Source organism: Pelodiscus sinensis, chromosome 4 (genome assembly GCF_052426305.1).
Source record: "Pelodiscus sinensis isolate ZL-2025 chromosome 4, ASM5242630v1, whole genome shotgun sequence".
In the NCBI taxonomy this organism is placed as follows: Eukaryota; Metazoa; Chordata; order Testudines; family Trionychidae; genus Pelodiscus; species Pelodiscus sinensis.
In genome coordinates, this window is record NC_143055.1 from 19876743 (window position 1) to 19896491 (window position 19749).

At 41.7% G+C, this 19749-nt stretch overlaps 1 protein-coding gene across 6 annotated transcripts in view; it reads left to right on the top strand.

Annotated features, from left to right (window-relative positions):
• Positions 1-19749, top strand: part of HTT (huntingtin) — a 209688-nt gene that overhangs the window by 110464 nt on the left and 79475 nt on the right. For all 6 annotated transcript variants that reach the window (XM_075930825.2, XM_075930827.2, XM_075930826.2 and 3 more), the window contains 7 exons: positions 2666-2782; positions 4956-5078; positions 5941-6179; positions 7564-7706; positions 12333-12540; positions 13927-14068; positions 16228-16407. In XM_075930825.2, coding sequence (XP_075786940.2) covers positions 2666-2782; positions 4956-5078; positions 5941-6179; positions 7564-7706; positions 12333-12540; positions 13927-14068; positions 16228-16407 — 1152 coding nt within the window. The remainder of the gene's footprint in view (positions 1-2665; positions 2783-4955; positions 5079-5940; positions 6180-7563; positions 7707-12332; positions 12541-13926; positions 14069-16227; positions 16408-19749) is intronic.

A 19749-nucleotide genomic window follows, 5' to 3' on the forward strand; every position in this document is an offset into this window, starting at 1 on the left:
TGTTCTGAGCATTTTCTGGATATGCAGGATAAAAATTTGTTGCTTTCTGGCCCTTCCCAAATTGGTAGTGTAAGAGTACAAATTCAAGTGTCCCAAAGCAAACAATAAAAGCATTCATCGTTAAATATATTTTTTATCATAGAGTAGAAAGATAGATTTCATATATAGTGGTAAGTATTGACCTTGGAGTAGCAGTGAAGGGCTCCAGTCAGATTCTTGAAGACCTGCAGTGTATTGGGGGCTGTATGAACATGTAATGAGACAGTAGTGTCCTTGAGTGATGATCTAATTTAAGACAAGCTACAATAAGTGTGTGTAGCTATCATTAGGAGAAAATGGGGGAGTGAGTAATAATTAAGCCTAAGATTTGTATCACTTATTTGTAATAAGTCATAGGTTGTGGGCAATAAAAAAGCATGGGAGTCCTAGAATCATGGAGCTGGAAGAAACCTCAGGAGGTCATAAAGTCCAGCCCCCTGCCCAAGGCAGGACCAACCCCAACTAAATCAACCCAGCCAGGGCTCTGTCAAGCCGAAACCATGACCTGTCTGATTTTTATTAAAACTATTGGGGGGAAGGAATGACTGAAGCCCAAGAGAAGAATAGAGCCTGAGCTGAAAGAGTAGGGGAGCAGGATATCCAGCACCTGCTGTTTCAGCAGCTGACAGCTCTGGGGCTCCAGGGGCTCAACAGTGCCTTGGAGTGCTAAGTTGCCCTCAGTAACTGATGTCTTTGGCTCTGCCACCACAAGGTTGAAGTAAAAAATGTCATGGCAGTCTCTGAAAGTCATGGACTCCATTGCCTCCATAACATAATCTTACCTTTTATAATGATCATAGTTACATAGCCTTTTATGGATACAACTAGATTGGTAGTCATTTAATTTTTATAAAATACTACAGAAAAGTAAAAAAAATCTGGAAAATAACATTTTTTGGGTCATAATAGAGAGAGAGAAATTTGTTTTTTTTTATAAATTCTGGCCAGAGCTGATTTTTTTAAGTTATTGTCATAGATCTACATTTTCATTTCTTCTCCTGGATTTACTTAGTTAATATTTTTACACATACATGCATACAAGAAATAAAACTAAGTGGAGCAGAATAGGAATGCTATTTAATAGTAATAGTGTTCGGGGAGTGGGGACAGGAATGGAGACAGAGTTCTGTGGCTGGGGACAAGGGAGTGGGGACAACATTCAGGGAGTGGGGACAGTATTCTGTGGCTGGGGAGCGGGGAGTGGGGGCTGGGGAGTGGGGTGCCAGTGGAGGCAGAGAGTCCCCTGCATCTGCCTCCTCCCAGGATTTCCCCCCTCCTCCCCGAGGGAAACCAGTGCGTGCCTGCCCCGGGGCCGACACTCCACCCCCCCCCCCCCCCCCCCCCCCCGGCGCAGGGAAGCTACGCTCACGCTTGCCCCAGCGTCAACCCCCCAGGCACCGGGAAGCCCTGTGCGCGCCTCCCCCGGGGCTGACTCACCCCTCCTGTGCGGTGGGAGGGAGCATCGACTCCCTACACAATACACCTGGCAGAGCAGCTAGCACATTTCCGGAATCTCCGGAAGTGGCGCTAAGCTGCGGGACTTTTGTCTGTCCCAGGGAAGCCGACACTACCTCTAGTTTCACTTGAGATAGGTAGTGGGGCTTCTTCGGAGTGGGAGGGAAGGAAATGGGGGTGGGGCGGACAGGACACCTCGCGATCGACTGGTCAAGGCCTCGCGATCGACCTGTTGGTGACCACAGTTCCAGATCAAGGGTGGGCAATAACTTATGGATGGGAGGGGCACTCGAAGATTTTGGAAGGTGTTCAAGGGCTGTTTTTCTATGGAGGAGCTGTGGGGTGTGGAACAAAGGTTGGGTGCAAAAGGGAGCTTGTGGTAGGAGACTGGGGTGTAGGAGAAGGCGTGAGGTCTGAGAGGGAATTTGGGTGAAGGAAGGGATTGTGACCTGGGGCAGGGGGATTGGGGTGCAGGGTCCAGGAGGCGGTCTGGATGCAAGAGAGGATTCTGGCACGGGGAAGGATTTAGGAGGGAGTACAAGGGCTGCGGAGGAAGGGGATGGGGTGTCAGAGGTAGTCTGACCAAGAAGCTTTTACCTAAGCAGTTCCCTTTCAGCAGCACTCTCAGGCAGGCTTCCCTGATAGCAACCCCAGATTGCTGGCTTTCTCTGTGTGGGATGGGAGGGAGAGGCTTCTCACACTGCATCCACCCCTAGCTAAATCTCTCAGCTCTCATGGCCAGAAACTGGCTCATGGAAGCTAAGAGATTGTGCTGCACTGCCCCTATCCCCTGGCAAAATTTCTCAGCTCTCCTTGGCTAGTTTCCAGTTAGTAGGAATGGAGAGATTTTGCTGGGTGTTGGGGCAGTGTGCTGAAGCTCCTCCTTCCCTACCCTGTTCCCACAGTACAGAGCCATAGGGAACAGCTAGCTGATTTGATCAGCGCTGCTCCCGCTGCAGGGGTGAGAGCAGGCCAGATCAAAAGTCTTGGTGGGCCAGATGCAGCTTGTGGGGCCGTACCTTATCTATCCCTGTCCTAGATAATTTTTGAGAAGCAAGTTGCATAACTTTTTGGTTTTGAGGAAAACGATTAGTTTTAGTGGTGGTTCTTACCCTCAACTGTGCTATTTAAATATGCCATTTTCTAAAGTGCTGGTGTGTTTTTTCTTCAGGTGCTGGAGATGTTCATCCTAGTACTGCAACAGTGTCACAAAGAGAATGAAGACAAATGGAAAAGATTGTCCCGGCAGATTGCAGATGTAATTCTCCCAATGCTATCAAAACAACAGGTTAGTATCTAACTTTATTGATTTTTTTTTAATTCTTATGTATCAAGTAGCCCTGTGGTGCCTTGAAGACTAAAAAAGGATAGTCGTGTTGCACCTTAGAGAATAATTAATATATATTTTTATTAAAGTTACAGACTAACACAGCTACCCCTCTGGGACTATATTTATAAACAGTCTTTCATATATAAACCAATTTTAGAAGGATAGTTTCCAATATTTTCTATTTGTATTTCATATGTATTTGTAGATTAATGTAATTGTGGGTTTTTTTTAAAAACTAATTTTGTAAATAAAGCTTTTTGTACTGGCTGTCTTCTGATATAACACAGCTTAAACTTAAGTATATAACTGCCCAAAGAATCATGACTAATCCAGACCACCATGCTTACTATAGATAGAGTATCAAGCCTTCCTATCTCTAATAGGCAGATGTTCCACATTTAGTCATTCAGCAAGAGAGATTCATGAAAATTCGTCAGGATTTTTCCGCCATTGGTCAAACATACAATGGGACCTCAGTCTCAACCTGGCAGCACTCATCAGACTATTGGAACCTTTGGCACCTGAAGGGTGAGCAAAATGGTAGTGCTCATGGCAGACCTCCCATCCCCGTTTTTTCACAAGAAAAAGGTTTCTCTTCATCTCCATCCTAAATTCTTCCTGAAAGTTACTACTGAATTCCATGATGACTGAACACTTACGTGTTTTCCCCAAAATCACATGTCACTGTGAAGAGGTGATGTCATGCCTATGCTGCCGGATATGTCTGGGCATTCTAATGGCAAAAGACCAAATCTATTCACAAATTACTAAGGCAGTTTCTTTAAATTAATTTCTGGATGCATGTGCAACCAGTGAGCTCATATTCCTTCACCTGGCAGAGGCACACTCAACCACAACACAAGCTGCTTCTCCTAGATCCCTGCAGGAATCAGTGATAATGGACATATGGAGAGCAGCTACTTGGAGTTCCATTCACACATTCTCAAAATATACCCTAGTGCTATCTTTTGCTGTAGATGCAGTGGTTGGAACTGTAGTACTTCGGACATTTTTGCCCTCTGCATCATCACATCTCTCTCTAGTTTAAGTGCAGTTTATCAGGTGGAGCCAGCACTTGAAAAAGCTCCCTTATCTGGTACTGGAAGTACTTCTAAATGTGGGATCCCTACTTGTATTTTCCTACCCTCTTTCCATCCCTTCCTCTTCAAGCTCTATTTGTTGGCATCCTTTCATTTGCAAGAGACAGTGGGAATTGCAGCGTATGGTGTAGATCATTACTGGGCAAAATACAGCCTGCTGGTCAGATCTGGTCCGCCAAGCTGCTGGATCCAGTCCCCAGATTCCGTAGGGAGCTAGGGATGTAAGCGACTAATCGAGTAATTGACTGTCTGATAAGCAAAAGCTTATCGGACAGTTGACACATCACAAAGCCATTTCCCCTGCCTTTCACATTTGCATTTTCACATCTAAAGCTATGAATGGGGACATCCAGCCCTCTTAATTAGCTTCATTAACACATGTCCTACAATTGACAGCTTTGCTGTTCTATAGATCTTGGATTCTATTACTTCCATTCCAACTCATCTGATGCAGTGGGTTTTACCCATGAAAGCTCTGTAAGGTACCACAGGACTACTCATTTTTGATATCACTGTGTCAGAGTTAGTAGGAATAAACTGCCCCACCTCTATTTTTTCTAGTTAATTTACTTTGAACAAAGAGTTGTCTCATGCTTGTAATCCGTATCATTTCCCCCCCCCCTTTTTTTTTATATAGGTGTTTCTCACGCTACATGGAAGAGGTGCTTTAACAAAAAATAAGAATTGTGGTAGTAAAACTACAAAATTAGTATTTGGGCGGGAGGAGGTAGCGTACTATCTGATATGATTGCTAACTTAAGTTTCAAGTTGATGTCCCTTTTAATTCATTGTCTCCCAGTACAATTGCTTTTAGATGGAACCAAAACCAAACCAATGCAATGGCTGCAACTGCTTTTAACACTGATCCCTTATGGGTTTTCTAATCTGTTGTGGTTTATCCAACTGAAGTGCAGCCTTATTGCATGGGAAATGCACAAGTATTGTACTAAAACATTCAAGACACAAAGGCGTTGTTATTTTTGGCAGCTGTGTTCAATGGAGAATAAAATTTGTTCCTTTCTTTTGAACAGATGCATATCGATTCCCACGAAGCTCTGGGAGTATTGAACACTTTATTTGAAATTTTAGCTCCTTCTTCACTCCGTCCTGTGGATATGCTTTTAAGGAGTATGTTTGTTATTCCCAGTACAATGGTAAGTGACCAGTGAAAGAAACTACATTATTCTGTTTGATAATAAAGCCTTTAATGCATTTGTGGCTGTTATACAAAATAGTAGTGAGTGTTCTCTTAATTCTCTGCAGTGTGTGTAATTCTGTTCCCAAATTCTGCTGAAATTACTGTTTGGTAATAAAGAAGAACTCAACAGGAGGACTAGTTTGCCTTTGTATTGGTCATTTTACTTGTAATTCAGTGGTGTAGAATAGTGGTCCCTAACGCGGTGCCAGGGGCATTTATGTGCGCCCGCCGGGGCATTTATGTGCGCCCGCCGGGGCATTTATGTGCGCCCGCCGGGGCATTTATGTGCGCCCGCCGGGGCATTTATGTGCGCCCGCCCCGGGTGCGTGGTGCATGGGCGGCCTCTGCCCCGGGCGCGTGGTGCATGGGCGGCCCTGCGCCAGGCAGCCACGAAAGGTTGGGGACCACTGGTGTAGAATGAGGAGACTCCTGATGCAGGTTTACGAAAATCTGCTTGTTTCGTGCAGAATTGTAACCCCCTTTTTAATGTGTTAACAAAACAAGATCCTCCTAGTATTTCATTTTTGAGAAGGCGTGGAGTTTTTTTGTGAGTACTTCATTCACAAAAAATGTTGTAGAAATACCCGTTCCCAATTGGATGCTCTCAAATCCAAAATGATTTCCAGAAGCCACCATCAACGTTTAGCTGTTGGGAGCCACAATAGTGGCAGAAGACAAGGTAGGAAAGTTTTTCACTTCTTTGACCATCTTTAAGAATGACCTTTTATCAGATATAATATGTTGTCAGTTCTCCATTATATTATTACAGTTGTCAATCTCTTAATCTGCTGTATTTTTCTCCTTTTTTGTTTTTGTAGGCATCAGTGAGCACTGTTCAGTTATGGATATCTGGGATCCTAGCTATCCTTAGAGTTCTGATTTCACAGTCAACAGAGGATATAGTTTTATCTCGTATTCAGGAGCTTTCTCTCTCCCCTTACTTAATGTCATGTCAAACAATTAACAGGCTAAGAGACGGAGAGAATAATGTACCCGTACCTGAAGAACAAATTGAGTTGAAACAAGCTAAATATCTGCCTGAAGAGACATTTTCTAGGTATGTTTTCTGAATCTATAAATATTTTGTAAAACTTGTGATTAAATATTAAGAGTGATCAGTGATATGGAAGCATAACTCTTATATTTATAAGGATGTTATCTGAAATGGTTGTGGGGGGGGATTTAAGGTTGGATGCAAGATTGAGGTATAGAGTGGGCTAAGGTGTTGATGGATGTATTACATAGGATGAAGGTGTGTGTTTTTGTTTAACAGTTTTTGGCTGTTCTGGTTTCTTTTCCTATGCTGAGGTTAAAAGCAACATTGACTTGTATGGGACCAGGATTTCATCCGGGAAATTGACATGTCCTGCTTCCTTGCTTTAGCTCTTTTTTCCTCAGAGGCATATGTGTGGGATGTGTTGGGTGATTTTCCCTCCTGTTTATGTGAAAGGGTGAAGATCATGGAAGGGGAAGATCAGCTTTGTTTTTAAAAGGATAAATTGTAATCTAGAGCCTTCAGAGGAAGAGAGTAATACCAAGTAACTTGAGAAATTTTTGGGTGTGGTTGAATTAGAAATACTCGACTACTGTAGGGGGAAGGAATTGGGATGCTATTTTATCCCTCAAGGTGAGGATTGAGACCCTTATAAGATATTTTTATCTCCCAAATTCAGTTGTGGGGGGTTATGATTAGGCATAAATTTTTAACTATGAATCCTGATGATCTGAGACTTGCTAAGAGAAGGATTGGGGAATGGTTGTGGGATGGATTATTCATCTGAGTCAGATGGTTGGATGGGGTTTTTAACTTTCCTTGGTGGCCTTTATTTGGGTGAGTATATTCCTTTGGCCACCTTCAGGTAGCACACTCATGCCCTATGCTAGGAATATGTATAGCTGATGGAGAAAGGAGTTTTTGATTATGAAGGTCTATCATGTCTGTGGTAGTGATGGATGGTAAAGATTTTGTGTAAAGTAGAAACCTGTTGTGAACAGCTTAGTCTGGATGATTCCTCATTTTGTCTGTCTTTTAGGAAAATAGCATGTTGGGTAGGGTGCTAGATGTCTGATTCATGTTTATTGCAAGTATAGTGATTGATTGAACACTGACAATCGGTGATTTGATATCAGATGTGGTTTGGATAACTAACACTGTGGCTTCTAATCACACTGCAAATACTCAACCTTATACTAGAAAATAAGTCTGAGAGCTGGAGCTGAGTGGGTTTTTTGGTTGTTTTTTGTGTTTAGGGTTTTTTTGGGGTGGATGGAAGGGAAAAAGAGCTTTAAGAAGAAAATTTTAAAATGAGGTTCAGGTCAGCATGCTGAAATCTGTTAACTCAGTGGTAAAAACCTAGTTTGGACAGATAAAGGAACAAGCTGATGTCTTTTTCTTCCTGACTCTGTAGTATAGTGTTTTTTTTATTTTGTTTATTTTTTAGGTTCTTATTGCAATTAGTGGGCATTCTACTAGAAGACATTACTACTAAACAGTTGAAAGTGGACATGAATGAACAGCAGCACACTTTCTATTGCCAAGAGTTGGGCACACTGCTTATGTGTTTAATACATATCTTCAAATCAGGTAATCCTCTCAAAATGAGTTGTTTTGTGCCATGATAATGACAAGTTCTTTTCAGTTCTGAATCAATTGCCCTTTCTTGGGCACTAGTCTTACAGAAGGCACTCCAGCTGGTGGCTCAGGCTATGTAGGGAAGATGCTAGATACCTATCAACACCTTTGGAGACCTCAGCTACTGAGTTCAGGGATGAACCTAAGGCAGAAGAGAACATTGCTGCCAACATCTCACAAATCAACAATAATTCATCCTTCTCACCAAACAAGATTTCTTAGATGTTGCTGAGACAACTGAGAGGTCCACCCCTACAGCTGTGGTCATACAATAGGCCTCACAGTTGAACTGCTCAGCATTCCCATGAGAAATACAAAATACAGCCAAAGACCTTCCTTTTGAAGGAGAGAAATTGTTTGCAGCCAAAATCAGCGAGGTACTGCATTCATATACTTGCTAGAAAAAGAAGACTACAGGCAGTCCCCGGGTTACATCAATCCAACTTACGTCGGATCCCTAGTTACAAACGGGGGGGGGGGGGGCGCACAGCTAGTGCAGGGCGCTTCCCCCCAGCAGACCAGGGAGACGCGGAGCGGCTTTTCTCGCCGTGGAGGATGCGGGTCTGCCGGGGGGAACAAGACACCAGCCAAAAGGGGGCACTCCAGAGTGGAAAAATTAATTTCCTAGGGAACAGCAGGAGCAGCAGGCAGTGAGACCCATTGTGTTACAGTCCCCACCTTGAGAGCAACAGCTCTGTCCCTCTTCAGCCCTAGAGCTGCAAGTATCTTGTTAGCCTCACGTGAAATTAACAAGTCCCTTCCAGCCTGGCAGAGGTGAAGCTGAAAAATTACCCAGTGGTGTGGGTGGGCAAGAATGGGGAGGAGCAGGACAGAAGGGAAGAGGGGATAAGTCCCAACCCCACACCCTGGCTGGAGCGGAGCAGGGTAAACCCCGAGGGGATAGGTCTCGTTGCAAAGTGGGTGAGGACAATGAGGACCCACCTGTGGCTAACCTCCTGTTCCCAACACAGAATTTTTCTTTAAAATTAATCCTGTGGATAAATTCTCACACACACTTCACAGGAAGGGATTTCCATTTTCTGCTCAGCGGAATACAACAACAGCTTTGATTGTATCAATATTTCACTGTGCTCTCCAATGACTATTGATTACACTTAATACCCATTTCACTGAACCATCTGTAGCAAATTCTATTTGGAACAGTAATATGCATTGAATAAACTTTTTTTAGTTATAAAAAACAAAGATTCTGACTATTAAATGAATAACTGGGATTTTTCAGGTACCCCAAAAGGAAGATTTGGATATAGCATGAAACACTGAAACTTATGATCAATTTTTAATTAAAATATCAACCAAAAAAAACCTTCATATCAAAACAGTATGTGTTTTTCTTAGAATAAGGAAGTTGTATGAGAATCAGGGTCTTCTCCATCTAACTCCAGCTCCCCGTCCCCCATCAAAATATGTACCAGTTCCGACTTACATACAAATTCAACTTAAGAACAAATCTACAGTCCCTATCTTGCATGTAACCCGGGGACTGCCTGTATATAGATATCAACCGTACCAGAGAAAGAAAGAAATATTCAAAATATACACAGTAAGGCCTTAAGAACAACAACAAACAAAGACTGAAACCAAAATGATGCTGACCTCCAGAAGCTGTGGAGTCCCAAGTTTTTTTTTCTCTGAATAACAAATTTGAAAGCCTGGGTGAGAGTCTGCAAGAACTTTCTCTCATTCCAGTGCTACTGTCATCCAACCATCAGTTTGGAGACCATTTGCTCCCATTCTATGTGAAATGAGCTGCCATTATCATGAACAAATAGGTCATAGAAGTCTTCCAAATGGGCTATACCATCCCATTTCTTTTTATACTCCCCATCCTTGCCACCTTTCCCTCTTCAGAGACCCCTCTCATGAACATCTGCTACAAGAGGTAGATTGTCTCCTCCAATGTGGAAACTGTTTGCATGCGACACAGAGAAGGATTTTTATTTCTGTTCTTTAACACAAAACCAAAATAGGGATTGTGATCTATTCTGGATCTCAGGTGACTGAGTAAACAACAATTCAAGATAGTCATATTAACAACAATACCACCATGAGACAAATGCAATATAATAAGTACACTCATATTCACAGCATGGAGCAGCCCACAGATTACAGCCCTACACATGTCTCTACTTTGAGCCCCATGGCTGTGGTCAAACACACACTCTGACAGCAGGCCCGCATGCAGGAATTTCTGGTGTGTGTGTGTGTGTGTGTGTGTGTGTGTGTGTGTGTGTGCGCTTTTTTTTTGTAAATGTGGACCGCAAGGGTGTGAATTCACCTCTCATGATCCTCCAAGCAAGCAGGGAAATCAGCCTCAGTCTTTCCCTGGCTGGTTAAACATGCGGTAGGGAGGCTTAGGCAGTGTGCTGCTCTTGCCTTCCACTGGCTGGCCAAAGCATGCTTACTTGGAGTGTATGGGGGGTGCTTTCACACCTTTCTCACACGCACACACATGCACCCTACATATGGGCTTGTACAGAATGTAAAACAGTCATACTGTATCAGACCAATGGTCCATCAGGCCCAGTATTCTGTCTTCTGACAATGACAAACACCAGGTGCCCCAGAAGGAATGAACAGAACAGGTAATCATCAAGTGATCCCTCTCCTGTCAGTCCCAGCTTCTGACATACAGAGGCTAGGGACACCATTCCTATCAGTCCTGGCTAAAAGACTTTGATGGGCCTATCTTCCATGAATTTACCTAGTTCTTTTTTGAACCCTGTTAAAGTCCAGCTTTTCATAACATCCTCTTGCAAACAGTTCCGCAGGTTGACTATGTGAAGGAATACTTCCGTTTGTTTTGTTTTTTAAACCTACCTATTAATTTCATTTGGTGACCCCCAAACTCTTGTGTTATGAGAACTTTCTCCACACCAGTTATGATTTTATAGAGCTCTGTCATATCTTCCTTTTAGTCTTCTCTTTTCTAATCCGAAAAGTCCAAATTTTAAAAATCTCTCAGCATATGGGAGCCCTTTTCTGAACTTTTTCCAATGCCAAAAAATCTTTTTTGAGATGAGTTGACCACATCTACATGCGGTATTAAATATGTGAGCATATCATGGATTTATATAGAGGCAATAAGATATTATCTGTCTTATTCTCTCTTTTTTAATTATAGCTAACGTTGTTAGCTTTTTTGACTGCTGTTGCACGTTGAGTGGATGTTTTCAGAGAAATATCCACGACGACTCCAAGATCTCTGCGTCGTAATAACTATTTTAGTCCCCATTGTTTTATACATATAGTTGGGATTATGCTTTCCAATATGCAGTATTGTATTTATCAGTATTAAAATTAATCTGCCATTTTGTTGCCTTATCACCTGTTTTTGTGAGATCCTTTCAAAGCTCTTCTCTGCTTTGGGCTTACCTAATGTTGGTATCATTTTGCCACTTCACTGTTTACCCCACTCTCCAGATCACTTGCTACTGATTTATAAGAGCCAGAACTCTGCCACATAGCAAAGATCTGGCCTTAATGCAGTACAATTTACTATGTATTAATTAGATTAGAGTTTTAGATATCTGCAAAACTTACCTTAAGCCATTAACACCAATGTAAACTTTGTTTAAAATGCAATAATGCAAATGTCCTGACATACTCTCCCTTCCCCTCTGCCCCCAAACACCCTGCTTTCCCCTCCTCCCTCAAACCGAGCAAGACAGAGAGGACTGCAGTCTATACTGCACAAGTTTGTTAGGGGGACACCCGAAACGAACTCCAGCACCCTCCATCTCACTGCACAGATGCCAGCACCCACCTACACCTGTGCAATCTGCTCCCCGCACTCCCTAGCCCATCTGGGACTGGGATAGAATCCTGCTTCTCAGACTTGCAGGTACTTGCAGTCTAGCTTGGAGTTAGGACAAGACACACAACAACAAACTCTCCACCCTTCCCTCATCTCCCTCCTGGACACACAGCACAAACTCCCCCCCCCCCCCCCCCCCCCCGCCTCCACCTCACCACAATGCCAGCATCCCCCTCTTTGCCCCATCGACCCCATTCAGTCAGTTTCCCCTCTACCTCTCTCCCCAGCTTAGGAGGCTTGAGGAGAAGGCTAGCTTTCTGCCTCTACCTCCTCTCTTTGAGCAGATGGGACTCTCCAAACTCTCCCTGCCTGATTCCTCCTCCCAGCCAAATTACTCCCCCTTCTTCCTCTCCCCAAACGCCCCTACTCTACAATTCTCCCCTCTCCCCGGCCCTCTATTTCCTCCTTTCCTCCTCATCTCCCCTCCCTACCTGCTCTCTGAAATTGTTTGTCTGAAGCAGGCAGCTCCATTTGAAGCTGCTCAGATGGTCCCTCCTCCAGCCAGTGAGCTGAGCTCCCTCTCTGTGCAGGAGCTCTGAGCAGGGCTCAATAAATAGCTGCACGGTAATGCAGCTGTGTAGTTTACAGGGAACTTAGCATAGGATTGCTTAGAGTTAGATTGGTTGTGAATGAAGCAGTTTACATTTTCCAAACGTTGAGTGTCTGATTTTTTTTTTCCAATTCTCAGTACACACAGTAGCATGTGTGGTTCCTCTTTAATGTGTGTGTGTTCTTTTCAGGGATGTTCAGAAGAATCACAGCTGCTGCCAGCAGGCTTTTTACAGGAGATGGATCTGATGGTAGTTTTTATACCCTTGAGAGTCTGAGTGGTCTCGTTCAGTTCATGATTCCCACACACCCTTCTTTAGTGCTTCTCTGGTGTCAAATCCTACTTCTTGTCAATTACACTAACTACAGCTGGTGGTCAGAGGTGCATCAAACACCAAAGTAAGTCTGTTTTATTGTGAAATAAAGGTGTGCTGTAATAGGACTGTCTCCCCTACTGATTTTAATTTCTACACTTAATTAAAACACTAGTCTTTTGATGTAGCTTTATATGAATTTCTCAGCTGTTAAGAATTTGAGTACTATATGTGATAGAACCACCAAAAAAAATACTTTCCTTTCAAGAAGTGTGTACAGTCTTTGCAGAGTTCCATGAGGTCAGTAAAGTCTGACTACTGTAGAAAAAATGAAAGAGTGTATTCCACACCAGCAGGTAGAACTCTCCTCCTGTCCCCCCCCTCCCCCCCCCAATTGTTCTCTCACCTTTTAAAGGGAAGGGATTCCACTCTGAGTGTCTCTGATTATGTAGAAATACTACTTAAGAAAAAAAGGTGGTCTGGTCAGATCCCAGGATGCTTATGGCTTTTTATAGGTCCATATCAACATCTTATTTTAGCCTCTAACTGCTACACAAACAATAGACCATGGAGCACTGAAGAGGTATAATTATGGAAAGCTCTGTTGGCTAAGCAGCCACTGCATAACACATCCTCCCGTCTGAAATGGTCTGTTCCAGATTGTCTTAAAGTTTAGTGTCTGGTAGATGGGTAGATTATAAGCATTGCATTGTCTAGACTAGTTCTCAACATGGGCCATATGGCTCCCCAGGGGGCCATGCCTTACTTCTAGGGAGCCACAGGGGAAAAAACGGAACATTAGGGGCCCACAGTAAGTTTCTGAGGGGGCCACACAAACTTAACTGCTAGGCGTGTGATGAATGAGGCTCAGAAGGGAGCCTTGAGCAAAAACAGGTTAAGAAACACTGGTCTAGACTGAGTGACAATGGGATGACAAGGATGAAATTAATGAAATCTATATTGGAAAGAAAAGACCCCAAATGTAGTCAGACCTAGATTAGAAAAAGCAGGTCCAGTCCCTAACTGCAACTTGATTGTCTGAAGGCTGCTGTTAAAGAACAAATTTGAACAACAAGCAATGGGACAATACTGTATCAGCTAACTAATAGAACTTCTGTCTGTTCTTCCTGTTCCTCTAACTTACCAGCATCATCTCCTTTTTATCAGGATTGTGTGTCTGTCTTAGCCTGACAGTGGATTAGATGCTCAATCACAGTAGCTGGATAGAAAGAAGTGCTATGTTTTATGAATACATTGAAGGCTTTGTAGTTAATGACTCGTTGCAGGCCCCTCTGTCAGCGACATTGTAATATATATTGAACGAGGGGATGATCAGATATAATCCACAGCACCTCATAAAAGACTGAAGAACTAATGACAAAGAAATTCATATTGAGGAATATATAAAATGGGTTGATTTAAAATGTAAATCAGGGATCTACTTTAACAATAAAATATGTTTTTCTTGCAGGAGGCATAGTCTTTCCAGTACTAAATTGCTGAGTCCTCAGATATCTGGGAACAGTGATGAATTTGATTCAGAATCCAAATTTGGCATGTGCAATCGAGAGATAGTACGAAGAGGAGCACTCATTCTTTTTTGTGACTATGTTGTAAGTTTAGAACAGAAATTCATGCCAAAAAGTGTTTTGGGATTTTACTTGGGATGTTATCTTTTAGGTGCAGAGTACAATTATTTTAAATCACAATAAGGAAAAAAATTAAGAGCTCCTAGTAGTATTTACTTCCAGAAGAAACTACATAGAATTTTTATATATCAATTTCTACTTCTGGAAGTGGATACTTCCCCACCCTCCTCTCTCTATTCATGTATCTTATTAGTGTGTTTATTTTAGTTACTCATGAGTTACCTTAGGCATTCTTGCTACACTGAATTGTCATTGTCTACAAAGTTATCCTTTATAAGTAACGATAATCTCTTGATTGTTGTATTCTTACATATGTGATTTCAGGTGCACATTCAGAAGCTTATAAAAGTGTAGTCCCTCCTCTGAGTGTTTCTTGAAGACATTACTAGAATGAATTCTTTTCGCCTTAATATTTGTTTAACTCTGATCCCACATTTCATAGTTCTGTTCAGGTTTTCAGGAATTGGATAGCTCTTATGGCTTCAGATTTTTTATGCTCTCAAACACAGCATTATGGAAGTCAGCACCTCTACTGATATTAGTACACACTTTGCAGAAGATTGTTTTGCCTCAAGTGAGCAATATTAAGGCTGCATCTACACTACAACCTGGATCAATGCTCTTAGATCAATCATGTGGTGGTCAAACCTAGTTAAGATCTGTCAAATTGATCGCCGATTGCTCTCCTGTAGACCCTGTTACTCCACCCTGAATTAGAAGAGTAAGGCAAGTTGATGGCAGAGTTTCTCTCATCAACTCCACACAGTTTAGAACCTACAGTAACTTGACTTAAAGTATGTCGACTCCAGCTATGTTGTTTACATAGCTGGAGTTGTATAGCTTAAGGAAGCTTTCTGTTGCAGTGTAGCCATGTTAGTCTGTAACTTTAAAAAACAAAAACAAAAAAAACTTAAACAATGGTCTTATAGCACTTTAGAGATTAACCAAAAAATATATAGTTTCATGCACTTTTGTGGGCATAACCACCTCCTTCAGATGACTTCTTCCATACTTGTCTGAAGAAGTGGGTTGTGCATGTGTGAAAGTGCATGATACTATTTATATATTTTTTTTGGTCAGTCTCTAAGGGTATGTCTAGACTACATCCCTCTGTCACCAGAGGGATGTAAATTAGATATACTGAAATTGCTAATGAAGTGGGGATTTAAATATCTTGTGCTTCATTAGAATAAAAATGGCTGCTGCTTTTTGCCGACACGGCACTTTGCCGGCAAAAAGCAGCAGTCTCTAGACGGGGATCAGTCGACAAGGAAAGCCTTTTCTGACTGATCCTGTAAACCTCACTGTATGAGGCATAAGGGATCGGTCGGAAAAGGCTTTCCTTGTCAACCGATCCCTGTCTAGACTGCTGCTTTTTGCTGGCAAAGTGCTGCGGTGGCAGCCATTTTTATTCTAATGAAACGCGGGATATTTAAATCCCCACTTCATTAGCAATTTCAGTATGTCTAATTTACATCCCTCTGGTGACAGAGGGATGTGGTCTAGACATACCCTAAGGTGCTACCAGACTATTGGGTTTTTAAAATTTTTTTTTTTTGTTATAGTATAGATGTATCCTGTTGAAGGTATAACTAGCTCAGCTACAATGAAAGAGATAGGGTGTACATTTTAAAAGGAAACAAACTACAGACAGACATTGAGACTTTGTAGAAACAATTCTGACATATTGAATGTGTATCTATTATTCATTATTACAGAACTGTCGCAGAAAAGCAGGGTCTGATTGTATTAGAACAACTGGAAAGAACTCTATCAGAATTCATTGTCTTCATGATTATGACATCATGGAATTTGAAGCAATTTGTTGCAAATAGAGGATTATAATTTAAGATGGATTAGCTACAGGATAAAATGAAGTTAAAAGAAAAATTTGGTCATTATGTAAATGATCATGGTAATAAAAACGTGAAAAGAAATTAAAATATACACACTTGTAAACAGAATGTTTTTAACCTAATGTGATACAAAGTCCCACATGAAAAATTATTTGCTTTTAATCGTATATAAATAATATTGGATTGTTTCTGCTATTCTTTTAATATTGAAATGCTTACATGGGTAGTAATATGGAAATATTAGAATTATTTTACTTTTTTCCATAGTGTCAAAATCTACATGATTCAGAACACTTGACATGGCTTATAGTGAATCATGTTCAAGATCTAATTAATCTGTCTCATGAGCCTCCAGTACAAGACTTTATTAGTGCTGTTCATAGGAATTCTGCAGCCAGTGGCCTTTTCATCCAGGCTATACAATCTCGGTGTGAGAACCTTGCAACTGTAAGTTTGACTTGAGCTTTATAATGATGTAATTTAGACATTTCTTGTTAATTCTATTTGGAAACACTTGTAATGCTTTTTCATGTGTCTTTTTATAGCACCAAATGCGGTCTTGGTACATAACTTACTATATGTCATACACTGGTGCCAAGTAAGGATGTTAAGTAGCGTGTAATTCACTAATCAGATAGTTGATAAATTTTTGCTTTAACTATTCAATTAGTCGATAGGGTGGCGCTGCCCCTTTGAAATGCCACCACGATGTTTCAAAGCAGTAATGCCACACAGAGACCCGGGCTCTGTGCAGTGCTGCCACTTTGAAGTACCCTCTTTTTTCTCCCCTTGATGTGTCTATCTGATAGAGGCAGCAGGGGGAAGCGACTTGTCGATTATCTGATAAGCAAGTGTTTATTGGATAGTTGACTAGTCCTTAATATCCCTAGTGCCAAAGACAACTCTTGGCATCTGAACTACATTGTCTTTAGTGCTGCTTAGACACACAGGTAGGTAGATGTGATCTCTCCCCAAAGTGCTTACAAGAAAATACTAACTACTAAATACACTTTAGAACTTTAGATATTGGATAACCAAAAACTTTGTCCCCATTTCCCCATATGCTTATAACCCTTTGGAGGGAAAATAATTTATGATCCTAAGCCTCTTCATTCACAAACTCAATATTTCATCTTCATAGCCTTTCTATTGCCCCCACAGGATGCAAACATGCCCCGTCAGGTGCCGTTACAGATTAATCAAATACAATATGGATCTTGTTTTTTCGTAGGAGCCTCTATACTGATACTGCTTTATTTGCTAAAAATCATACTCCTGAGTTGAAAACAAACAGTTAAAAAGGGAACATTCACTTCAAAAAGCAACCATGTTTATATAATAATTTGAGTATATTTTATTTTGCCCAACTGCCACTCCTATAAATTCAGCTGGTGTCACAAGAGGGCTCTTCTGTTGCCTGGGTGATCAAGCCAAGCAAACAGAGCTCCTAACCATGTATTGTAACCGTCTCACAGAACAAGAGATCCATAGTAGAGAGATTATACCGTTGACAAGTTTATTGGAAGCAATTCAGGAGGAAATTTTAAAAGCTCTATATGTATATGTATATTTAGTACTTAAACAATTAAAACAAACCGTGAAAGACATTAAAAGACATTGCAAGCATAAAAAGGCATTAAATGCAATAATTAAATGGAATACTTAACAATTTAAATCTAATTCTTAACCCAATTTAGAGGCCTAATTCTTAATCCAATTTAACACACGTACTCTCTGTCTCTCTGTCTCTCTCTCGTGTGTGCTGGCCAGACCCCAGGTAATGTTGGTTAATTTGGTTGAGGCGGAAGTCCAACGTGCACATCACCCTAATACGCTGAATCGATGGACTCCAATTCCTGGGACAAAATAGTGTGGTGTATATATCCCCTCAGCAGTCCGATGGGATGCATCCACTGGTTGCACACAGTCCAAGTGGGGTGATGTCCGTTAGTGACACCACCTTCTTACAGATGTATCCACGACCAGTCCAGAAACACCCGGTTTTTGCACCACCCAATTTTGTTTCTCACCAGGAGTAAGAAACAATGGTCTGTCCTTGGTTAAATTCTTCCCTTGTTACTTTTTTTTTTCTTATCTGCAAATGCTGGAAATGCTGCCTCAGCGCACATACACAGTTTTTATTTCACGCAGTTCTTTTCTTAAAGTTGTAAACAAGTCCATAATCCTTCGGGGCTCTTGCCTGTACCTCAGTATAGCCTGTCTTCAGCTCACTTACTGTTGATTCATTCATGCTAACCATTCATAGTATCCGTGATTTGTGACACTGGGGCCAGTCAGTCTACATTACTTCCTTTCTATGCATTATCTCAATAAATGAAGTTCTGACATGCTAATTAAGTCCATGGTCACATTTTTGCAGGATCTTTGCCTTCAATGGCTGTGTACAGATGTTTGGAAATTAGTAGATAAGATTCAGTATATCTCCATGTTGACCCTAACAAGATTAAAGAGTGATAAAAGAGAGGTGTGTGTCCTCTTCCCTAATCCTGCACTTAATGGGCTGTGCGATCTCCATGAAGATTTCTGAGAGTCGCTCCTTGAAGTCATAAGCAGGGAAAGACTTGGGGAAGAAAACAATACTAAACTTATTTTTTTAATTATTTTAATTCACTTCCGTTTCTCTTTTAAAAATGAAGGTTGGTGACAGCAGTGCTTTAGAACAGGTATGTGGAGCTGGAGAATGAAGAAGGGGTACAGCATGTAGATAATGAAGATGGAAGGGTGAGGAAGAAGAGAAGAGTAGCTAGTCCCATAGATAAAGGGGAAGACTTAATGGAGACAACACCAATAATGAGCATTAGGAGGATACAGGATGGGTTAGAGAGGATTACAAGGGAAAATAGGAATGGCAAGGACTTGCAGCCAGAGGAAGCTAGAGATAGACCAGAGAATTTCACTGTCACTAGGAAAAGACAGGTCTATGTGATTGGGGACTCCTTATTGAGAAGAATAGATAGGCCTGTTACCAGAGCTGATCCAGAGAATAGAAGAGTGTGCTGTCTGCCAGGTGCTAAGATAAGAGATGTGGATCTGAGGTTGAAGAGGATTATTAAGGGAGCAGGAAGGAATCCGTTGATCATCCTTCATGTAGGAACAAATGATACGGCTAGCTTCTCGCTGGAACGAATTAAGGGAGACTATGCTAGGCTGGGGAGGATGCTCAAGCAAATTGAGGCTCAGGTGATCTTTAGTGGGATTCTGCCTGTTTCTAGAGAAGGGCAACTAAGATGTGACACGATTATGATGATCAATAGATGGCTTAGGCAGTGGTGCTATAAGGAGGGCTTTGGGATGTATGGTCACTGGGAGGCATTTATGGACAGAGGACTGTTCTCTAGGGATGGACTTCAGCTAAGTAGGGAGGGAAATAAACTTCTAGGATGGAGGCTGGCTCAACTGATTAAGAGAGCTTTAAACTAGGAATTTGGGGGAGACGGTTGGGAGATGCCCAGGTAATCTCTACACCAGATTTTAACACTGAGAGGGAGGAAAACGAAGTAAGAAAGGATATAGCTGGGGGTAGGAGAATGAACATGAGGAAGGGTGGGGTGGATACTAGTCTAATAGGTCATATTGGAGGTATAACGTCCGTGCCAAATTGGGTAAAGAATGTGAATGAGGCCAAACAGCAAAAATTAAGATGTTTGTACACCAATGCGAGGAGCCTAGGTAACAAAAAGGAGGAACTAGAGCTATTGGTCCAGGAAGTGAAACCAGATATTATAGGAATAACAGAAACATGGTGGAATACTAGGCATGACTGGAGTA